At 35.7% G+C, this 11008-nt stretch overlaps 1 protein-coding gene across 1 annotated transcript; it reads right to left on the bottom strand.

Moving 5' to 3' along the window:
- Positions 1 to 3316: 3316 nt before the first annotated feature.
- LOC107755789 (alpha-(1,3)-fucosyltransferase 9-like) lies at positions 3317 to 4588 on the bottom strand (the record flags this gene model as incomplete). Its single annotated transcript, XM_016572706.1, has 1 exon — positions 3317 to 4588. A coding segment is annotated over one exon (1026 nt), but the record flags the coding sequence as incomplete, so codon positions are not given.
- Positions 4589 to 11008: the final 6420 nt, after the last annotated feature.

Here is an 11008-nt window from a genome sequence, read left to right as displayed (position 1 = left end):
GCAAAGGCTCAGAAAGGGCTTATTTTGTCCGTCTCATTTCAGCACTTCATCCTCGCGGCATTCGCTACAGGTTTGAGATCGTCCAACAATACAGCTATTTACAATGCATAAAGAACATTCACGGCAAACCAATTATCTTCGACAAACACTGATCTGAGACGTGTAGTGGAGCTTGTGTTACTACACGTCATCTCGATTTTCATCAGAGTTCATATAAAAAAGTCTGTCTCTTTGTGCACATTTGAGTAATATACAGATGGACATGGTTAAAATAGCACACTTTTTTTCAAAACTGATGGTCCCTCATGAATACAAAAGTTAAAAACCCAGGCATGAATTATTTAACCGCTGATGACGGTGTTACTGTTCATAAAGTATGCTCAATTTGACAGACACTGCAACACAACAACAACAATAACTCACAATCATGTGTGCTTCAGACATAAAAACAACAAGAATATATGTGATTCATGACTTGTGAGTGCCTGGGCCTGGAAATGATGGATAATTCTTATAAACAAAATGTTTACCACAAATATCAATTCAAGTGTGCTTTTTCATATTAGCAGAGCAAAAATCAATGTCTTAATTGCTTTTGTCTTGGTTTCCAGTAAAAATATGTAAACATCCTTAAAAAAAATTTTGGCTATTGCTACAAATATACCCCAGCGACTTAAGACTGGTTTTGTGGTCCAGGGTCACATTTTTTCTTGAGGTCAGAGCTGGGTAGATTACTTACAAATTGTAGTCCATTACTGATTACAAATTACATGAGAAATATTGTAGTTTGTAACATAATCCAGATTACATATATTATGTAAATTAGTCTGACTACTTTTTGAATGACTTTTAGATTGCTTTTGATCTAATTTATCACATAGACTTTAATGGGATTATTGTGTACCATACTGATATAAAGTCACAACAAAAAACAAAGAGAAAGAAAATATATTCCATTCTTTGTTATCAACATCATGAAATGCATTAAACATTACATTACAGTGAATAATGTGTAATCATGTAATCCATAAAAAGTAACCGTAATCTGATTATGAGCATTTTAAAACATAATATAATCTAATTACAAGTACTTAATTTTTGGAATCTGATTGAGTAATCCAGATTACATGTAATCAGTTACTACCCAGCACTGCTTGAGGTACATAATTGTTTATGATAATAAGACCTGTTTCACTGAAAATATAATCGTTTTTTAATCTACCAAATGCATTCCATTAGCTGAAACAGTAGTGCATGCTGATTGCAATGACAAAGCCAGGGGTTCAAATCCCAGGATAAAATGTATACCTTAAATTCATGTAAAATACATCAATATAAATAAATGCACTTTTTTGTTACCCATTGGCTTGTTTACGTGCTCGCTTATTTATTTAATTCTTTTTCAATTAATTAATTCTTTTTATTATTATTATTTATTTTGTTTTAAGGATAAAGCTAGCAAAATTCAGTTAAGTTTATGCTTAAAATGAGGAAAAATATATTTTGGCACATTGGTTTTTTTCTTAATTTAAAGGTACAGTTCACCCCAAAATGTAAAATTCGAAAGTCATGAGGATGAATAAATTAAGGCAGAAATTTAATTATTGGGTGAACAAAACATTAACTTCTCAAAATGATGCATGATTTATGCTTAAAACTATAATTTAAAAAAATAAAGAAAAGAAAAATATTTCCATACACTATTTCTTCTCAGGTAAAAATATGTTGTTCGGAAGATTTTTAGATTTTTTACTACTGGAAACAAAAAAAAATAGCTTTCAAGAAGGTTTTTTTTTTTTTTTGCGCAGTGACAGTATCAGCAGCTCAGTCTGTGATCCACAGCTGAAAATGTTCTCATTGATCAATAATAGAGTTCTTCACCCTCATCTAATATTAGACTGACTACATGTATGTAAGCACATCTAAAACAGTCCTTCACCATGAAATGAAAGCCGATCTGAGAAATGGGATGATGTGAATCCCAGAGATATTAGATCAGAAGCATCATATTTCAGAAAGAAAACTTTGGCAGCAAACAAATCTTCTAAGCTTGCATCTGGAAAAGCGAGTCATTATGCTTCTCACATTATGATTTCATTTGTCTCGTACTAAATGCGCGTCTAAACATTTGGGGAAAAAGTCTTCTGCATTCCTGTGAATATGGCACCACCCACATGAGTGTATGTATATTAGCCTCCTGCTCTCGATTCAACACTTCACTGTTAAACAAAAGTGACATTTAAATATTTCAATGACAGAACTTCACAGTGCACATTGATACTTCACAGTATCACATATCCAAGCCATGTAAGCTACTTAACAGTGATATTATCAGCAGTTATTCAGTACAGCAAAACATTATCAGCAATGACGCATTTCTGGCATGTTTGTTTTTCAGTAGCAAATGCATGTTGGTCACTAAGGTGTCCATTATGGCATGGTAAAATATGAATGTGCAAAACAACATCCAAAACCATAGAAATGAAAGGCAGGTTGTCTCAAAATACATACACATTACATTTACAGTACATGGACATTTTGCACAACATAAGTTCTGTAAACACTGCATAGATGACTCTAGCACTAACATTTACACAATAACCAATTATATAAATAAAGCATAAAAATCAGAAAGTGCTCGGTTCTCATCAAATAAACAGATTTCCTGTATAATGTGTAGTTAGGTGTATGAAAACAGCAAAACTGAACTTTAAAGCGATATTTCACACAAAAATTAAAATTTTCTCGTTTAGTCAACCTCGTATCATTTCAAGTCTGTATGACTTACTTTCTTCTGCACTGCAGAACAGAAATGAAGATTTGGAAAAATTACTTTTGTGTTATTTTGGACCCTTTTGACTTTCATTGTATTGGTAAAAACTATAGAAGCCTGTTTCCACTGAATTAAAAAACCCTCACAATTCTGACTTTGTTTCTCAGTACGACTTGAAACTGACTTTGTCTCAATTGTTTTGTTTTTTTCTGCCATAGAATGAAAAAAAAATAAAAATCTCACAAATATGACTTTTTCCCTTGCAATTACAAGTTTATATCTTACAGTTATGACTTATCTGAACTTTGAGTTGCAATGAACTTTTTTAGATTTTTATTCCGAGGCATAAACAGGATTCCCTCTTCAAAATATCTTCTTTTATGTCCCTCCATGTTAACTCTAAAATGCATGATTTGCATCCAAAATATTTACAAAATATCTTCTTTTGTGTTCCACAGAAGAAAGAAAGTCAAACAGAGTTGGAACAACAACTCTTTCATTTTTCAGAACTTTCATTTTTGGGTGAACTATCCCTTTAAACGAATGTGTGCATTTTGGTCAAAATCAGCTTTCCAAATAAATACATACTAAACTCTAAACTGCATAATTTGCGTCCAGATTAATAAACGCGTGAAACCGAACACGAAAGAAATGTACATCTACTTTGGGACATTTTACAAAAATAAAAGTCTGCAAGTGCTCACAACAGACCCTCATTGGAATTAAGTTATATGAAGCTCTTATTGTCAAGCCACTTTCATTAATCTGGTCCAGTGGTTCAGTTGTGAATTAACCCCAATACCATTTGTCAAGATTGTTAATTGCTTTGTACTCATTGTGCCTTCTGACGTAATCGCAAGCCAGACACGTGTGCTCGGCCCAGAAGTACGCCTTTTTCACCTTAAAGTGTTTACGCCAGTCAAAGTACTTCAGGTAAAGCTCCTCGTTTTTGTCAAGGAACAGGAGATAATCAGCCAGCTCCTTCGGAGACGGGAAGTCATCAACGTGGATGAAAGCATTTCCCTGCACGAAGTTCTGATAGTTCTCCCTTGGTGGTCCGAGCACAACAGGTACGGTGCCAACGGAAAGCGGGTTGTACAATTTCTCAGTGATATAGTCTTTGTGAATCGAGTTCTCGAATGCCAAATAGAATTTACAGCTTGCGATTGTAGGGAAATAGTCCTGGTCGGAAATGTACTCACCAAATGCTTGTCCATATGCATGAACCTCGATGTGCTTGTAGAGTTCATTGTAGTATTTCACTCTGACGTGATCTGGGTTCCAATTGCTGACGATCCAACAAATCAGCTTGTTCTTGCTTGGCGGCACGAAGTCCTCCTCTCCTTGGGCTGCGACAATCGATCCATAAGGCACTTCTATATCAGCATCCTGCCGATAGTTTAGAGTTAAATTAAACAAGTTTTCAATTCCAGGTAACTGAGATGAATGCGAAGGTGATTCGAAGTTCATCCAAATCCATCTCTGCAACGTGGGCCGATACGCCGGTGGCATGTTGGACAGGTCGCTGGTGATGTCCCTGTGATGTATGACCACGGCGTCGGATTTGTTGTAAAGGTTTCGGTCGGCGGTGATGAAGCAGCCATCGATGCTGAACAAAGAGCTGCAGACGTTCAGGTCGTAGGTTTCGCCGAAAGGCCAAAGCCAGACCAGGATGGTGGTCTGGTTCTGCTCACTTCGGGAGGAAAGGAGGCTCTTCACTCGGGCTGTGGATGTTTCTGACTCGACCGGGCCTGACAACCAGCTTGTAGACGGTTTGATGTACATTAAAAACAAAGTCACAAAGCATCCTAATAAAAAGATAAAATAGATAAAGATGAAGGCAAAAAAAAAAAAAGGTTATGGTTCATTATATGAAACAGCTACATATTAGGTAGAGCCAGGGTGCGATTTGCCGGGGGGTCTACGCATCCCTGCCCCTGCTGAATTATTTTTATCTCTGGTGGGGATAAAAAACAGCACCGAAGTCCAGATCTGAATCAAATGATTTGCGATACGCGATCCGATTGGAGCGCTTCAAAACAGTGAATCATTTTGCGACGGTATCCCGTGGAATTGGGCTACTTTAACACTGTTGCCACGGGTTGTTTTTCATGTCCACGGGTTGAAGCGACTCCAATAACATGATATTTATCCCCTGGAATGCTAATTTTAGCAGGGGAACCCCGCCAAAAAACGTGTATTTTACCCCCCGGAACGCGATTTTTAACTGGGGACCCCCTCGAAACGTGATTGGGCTAGTTTTAGGCTAGTTTTGAGTAGCGATTGGGCGGGTTTTCTTGTGAAAACCTGGCAACTGATTCGGAGTTTCAAAAAGCTCTGTTGATACTGTAAATGTTCTTTGCTCGCTTTCTCTATATAATTTATTAGTTGCTTGAATAACCATGGAAATTAAACAATTAATCGGCCTAATGTTTTTATTAAATTGTGATCACGATAAATAGTCTACAGTTTCCGTCGTATTAAAAACATTTCATGACATGACACACATTATCTTGTACTTGCCTAAAAAGACGGGTTTATGATGTGATTTGTTAACAGATTACACTAACATTAGGTTACTTTAAAGCCTTGCTCTGGAGTTGGGTCAACCTCCGCCTATGGAGAGAGAAAAAAGTTTTCAAAATCCCCCCCCTGCTTTTTTACACAAATCGCCCCCTGGGTAGAGCTATATTTAATTTTTTACAGGAATGAAAATGAGGCTGTGAAAGACAGAATTACAGTGTGTTCAATGGATTGTAGGCCTACTGTTGTTTAACAACATACCGACAAAAAGACTTTCAGTAGACAAAATCTCCATAAACCAGTTTTGAAAGTTGCGAGTTGGCAAAAATTACATGATCAATTTAAAGTCATTTCTTTAAGACGTCTTTAAGTTTTGATGAACTGCATTGTGCCATCTAAAGCTAAATAATGATACACTGGGTCCACCACTGACAGTTCTTTGACCTAAAATGACCTGCTGTGCTGTGTTTCTGTCGGACAGGGTATATTTCTGTAAATTAATTGTTACTGTGCATGATGAGAGTGTCTCCAGTACACTGCCAACACAGGTGAATGACAACACAAAATATAGCCTACTTCTGTATGTACATAACTATGCAGGAAATATTAATATTAATATATTGCATTAAAATTCAAGGTCTTATACCATGCATCATTTTGCTCAGAACAACAGTATAAATGCTTGGAAATATGCAATAGCCAGCATTATGAAAAACTGAAAAATGTAAGCATGTCTTTATATTTTCATTATATTATATTATATTATATTATATATTATAAAATGGCATTTTACTAGCAAATCAGTTAGCATAGGAATTAACTGTTGTGTGTATTGCTATTAATTTGACAGACATTGAAGCTGGTAATCTTAACTGCTTTCAACACATGCTCTTTACAAAATGAAAACAAAACGTACCGTAAATTACTGTGCTAATAACAAATCTAACAAATTACAGTTACATAATGAGAGTTAATGACTGTACAAGGCGAATTAATTTGTTTGCGCAGCCCTAAAAAAGCATGAATCTCTATTCAGTTTTCAGAATGAGCACTTTGACATTTTGCTATACATATGTTGAGGTGTCTCATCCATCAGCTGATTATATGTATGCTGCTGTAATGAAGATGAACATAAAATCCTAGACTTTATAATAGAGAAGCATTTACATGTCTAGGATGTTTGACTGTACAAGGACACTTCAGATATTAAAATGCTGGCTGGTTTACACATTGAAGTCGTGATTTATTAAGACAGTAGAATGTGTGTGTGTGTGTGTGTGTGTGTGTGTGTGACTAATCAACTAATCACAAGCACAGAGAAATCCAACATAAATGCAAAGTAAATCATCTTAAAAATTCACCTGACAGATTTGCTGATATCCAGAAGGTAAAATGATTGTATGTTCCAGTTTCTTCTTTTTATTAGCAGAAGAATGTCAGTCTTAAAAAAAAGACAGAAAATAGATTACATCACTGTACAATCAATATCAGCTGGTATGTCAAGCATTTTAAGCATTAAAGCTGCAGGCTGACTATAAAACCGAATATCAAATAACACTTTGTGTAGGGTGGAAACAAACATTTTAGACCGGAGAACCAAATGAGGACGTTTAATATTTTGTAACTGAAACTTCATATTATTGTATCACTGTTCAGAATATAAGGGGAGATAAGCTTCCCTCCGTGTTTCTGGTAGTCCTGGGCCTGTTGTAGGATTGTATCCTCAAAAATAATTCTGGATCATTACCAAGAACATTCAGACAATCAGTTTTGCACATGGGAACAGTGCCATCTTCAGGATGTCAACAGATAATAGAACCAAAAGGCCTATTTACACCAAATTTCCACCATGGCAAGATGTTAAAATGAGCGAACAGTTTTAGGATCTAGAAGCACTAGATTTTGTCCTCTGCATACATTCTCAGAACAGAATCCATAATCTTTTTTTCTTTTTCTTTAATCTATTTTTCTTTGTTCATTGAAAATTATGTCATTATTTCCATTATCCGATATTCCTATACTTATAAGGGTCTTTCTTAAAACTGCATTCCAAACTGTTCATGCATGCAAATTCTTCAAAAGCAGACCAATGACTTCAAGAGGCTATTAAAAACCATTAGTATCAAAATATACCGAATAAACATTCAATTAACTTATTCAATAAACTTCAATGGACTGAATAAAGAGCTCAATTAACTGTACAATTTCACTGGGACATCTGCCAATAAAAAACTCTTCACAGCTTCCACTTAATAACATCCTTTTCTGTTTAACTGGATGTGCTTATCTGACACATATAAGCAAATTAACAATTGAAGAAATCAATTAACAAACCAGTGAGTCACATATCTTTTACATTCATTAACTTTGACAGTAACACTTCACAATAAGGTTCCACTTGTTAGATAACAAACTAACAATGAAAAATACTTCTGCTTAATAACATCAAAAGTTGTATCTGTTAATATTGTCATGGACTTGAGCTTTAATGAACTATGACACATATAAGCAAATTAACAATTGAAGAAATCAATTAACAAACCAGTGAGTCATATATCTTTCACATTCATTAACTTTGACAGTAACACTTCACAGTAAGGTTCCATTTGTTAGATAACAAACTAACAATGAAAAATACTTCTGCTTAATAACATCAAAAGTTGTATCTGTTAATATTGTCATGGACTTGAGCTTTAATGAACTAACAATGAATAGTTGTAATGTTAACAAGGATTAATAGATACTACAACAAATGCATTGCTCGTGGTTAGTTAATGTATTATCAACTAATGCGACCTTATTGTGAAGTGTTACCACTTTTACATGTGCAGGTATGCAGAGTAAAAAGCAGGAAGCAAGCAACGTGACAATAAAAATGACGTTTTCTGTATATAATGAAATGATTTGGGATACGCACACGTTACACTACAACACTGCTGGTTGAGAAATGAGCTTCGTTTCATCTCTGCAGTGTCCATTTGCTATTAATCCACATGAAAGAGCTGTTTAAAAGGTTTATCAGTGCATTTGAGACTCAATCATCTTATATGAAAGCAAAGCTCTGTAAAAGAGCGGGACACAGATGAGGCTTCTGGGAAATAGATTATACACCTCACATCCAGCTCACATCCAGTACATAACTGAATATAATAGTTGCTAATGCATGATATATTTTTCAAGGTTTACAAACTTTGGGCTGTTTAAAGGTCCTGAGGGGAGGGTCTCGTAATTAGCAAAGTGTTTGGCATTTCATATACTGTTTCCTAACTGCCAACTGTATATTTTTGGCCAGCAATACACATGTGATGCATGATTTTATTAAAGTAAACAAAGGTTGATGAATGTTGCATGCTTGTGTCTCTCTGGGAGTCTTTGAAAAGAGAGGCTTTTTGTTTTAAATGTATTGTGATGTATTTGGGACACAGAGTTGCATGCTGGTAGTTGGCTTCGGTGTTCGCGTCTAATAAATAGAAGATGTGGATGAAGGAAGATGAAAAGAAGAAGCATTAAATATGAAGCATTTGTCTAGTTTATTTAGCAGGCTTTACGAATTCGTGTCTGTCCCATCAGTGACATGCTGGTAATATATTTAATGAACACACATCTAAAATCGTTCAGAAAAACATAAACGATACCGTGATACCGTGCAAGGTGCTGTGCTTTCGCCAGTGATGCTGAAGGTCATCTTAAAACAGACTTGTCACACGCATCTGACATATTACTACACGAAATATGGCTATTCCTTAAATATGACACGCTCCCTCTCTCTAGCATCTGGACTGCTTTGTCTATTTTAAGCAAAACCGCATCGTATCCATGCAAAAAGGACGCATGAAGCATCCCACGAGAATGATCGTCCCTGAGCTCGTGCCATGTTTAATTATTATAACTCAAAAATCACCCAAGAGATGAATGAAAAAATGATATTTAAAGCCTGAACTCGTGTCGTACAATATATGCAAAGCATACAGGCAACCTTTATATCAGTCAATCGTTTGTCTCACCTGTCCATCAGCAAACATCCTTGAGGGAAAGCCACATCATGCGCTTCTTTTATTTACGTCCCACACACCTCGCATATCGGAATGGTGCTGAAAAATCTCCGATGATGGCAATATTCGGAGAGGATGCACCTGAACCCATAGCCTTCGCGTCAGTGCATCACTGCGTTTTGCAATGTGTCCGCAATGATGACAGACTCAAATCAGCGCTTGCAAGTCAAAACATGCAAGATCCTATGGGTCAGAAAGGGAGAACGCGAACAAGTGCGTCGCTGGAAAGGACGCCATGTAACGCCGTGTGATGTGATGTAGAATAATGTCCCCCTCCCCACATGCGCTCGGATACCTTTCCAGTGTCCGTGCTGCTCATATGCATGGATGCAATTATAGATTTAGAGTGTGTGTGTTCGTGCGTGTGTGTGTAGTTAATACATGCAAATGCAAGAATGCAAAGAAATGCATAGAATGGGAAATGAAACATAAGAGTGGCGTTAGACTGGATTATGTTTTTACTCATGGATTATTCCTTTGTTCATCATTGCTGTTTGAATTCAGTGGTTTACAGCCTTATGACAGTTAGATGTGTATTATTTATAAATAAATGCATGAGATGTATGAAAAAAAACGTGGTTCAAATAATAAATATGAATTTCCTTAAAAAAAATCTGTTTAATACAATAATTCACACATTCAAAGATTAGTAAATAAGCAATTACATGATCAATTATTTGAGAAAATGATTACCACAGGCAATTTGTTTATTTAAAGCGTCCGGTCAGAATATCTCTGAATGCAATTTGTAGACTTATATATTTTCATTTATATATTTATTTATACTTGTATATTTTCATATACATGAGTAAAAAAGGCATGCAAGTAAAGAAAATGCCTAGTTCCTTCATGAAACTTTAGATGGCGCAGACTGATGGGTCTTAACATAACTGATGATATTCACAGCGTTAAACGACTTGACACAAGCTGATTGGTTCTTGCTGCATACGCAGCCAATGAGCTTGCTGCTTTACATTTAAATGGCTGGTTAGCATTCACTTGAGCATTTCCCAGCACGTTTTCAGAGTTCCTCTGAAAACCTCCACCTTCCCCAGCTCCACCTGTATAGATCTGCTACGGGTTATTTTATATGCTATTTGTGCAGCAGCAGTATGTCTTAAATACTCACAACACTGTAATACCATATGCATTGGCAGCAGCAAGTTCCTGAACTTGCTTGTAGCAGCAATAATCTACAACTACAGCAGAAACCAACAGCAGCAGCAATTCAGCAGCAGCAGCAGCAGTGTAGCAGATCTTTTCCACCAAGACCAAATACATTAACATTGTCATATCCATTACCATGCTAAAAACTTCAGAAAGTTGTCATGATAGAAATGTCCGCAATTCAAAAGCAACAAAATAAACTGGCCAAATTTTATATTCCTTGTTGCTGCTCGAATCCATTGCATTCCATGGAAAAATGTTAAATATATTGATAAAATATATGCATATATGTTGAATTAAAATGCAGAACACAATGTTTTTCATTTAAATAATTTATTGTTAATTTAATAACTTCTATTAATATAATAAATAATTAATCAATTAATTAATCAATTGTGATGCCAGAGCAACCATAGGCAATTATGTTGGTCAAACTTTATATTAGGTGTCTTTAATGTTATGCACTTAATTAAAATTTAAAGCATGTGGAAGA

This window comes from Sinocyclocheilus rhinocerous, unplaced genomic scaffold (assembly GCF_001515625.1).
Source record: "Sinocyclocheilus rhinocerous isolate Xijiao unplaced genomic scaffold, SAMN03320098_v1.1 scaffold1163, whole genome shotgun sequence".
In the NCBI taxonomy this organism is placed as follows: Eukaryota; Metazoa; Chordata; class Actinopteri; order Cypriniformes; family Cyprinidae; genus Sinocyclocheilus; species Sinocyclocheilus rhinocerous.
Note: the sequence above shows the minus strand (reverse complement) of the source record. Positions and strands in the feature narration are given on the sequence as shown.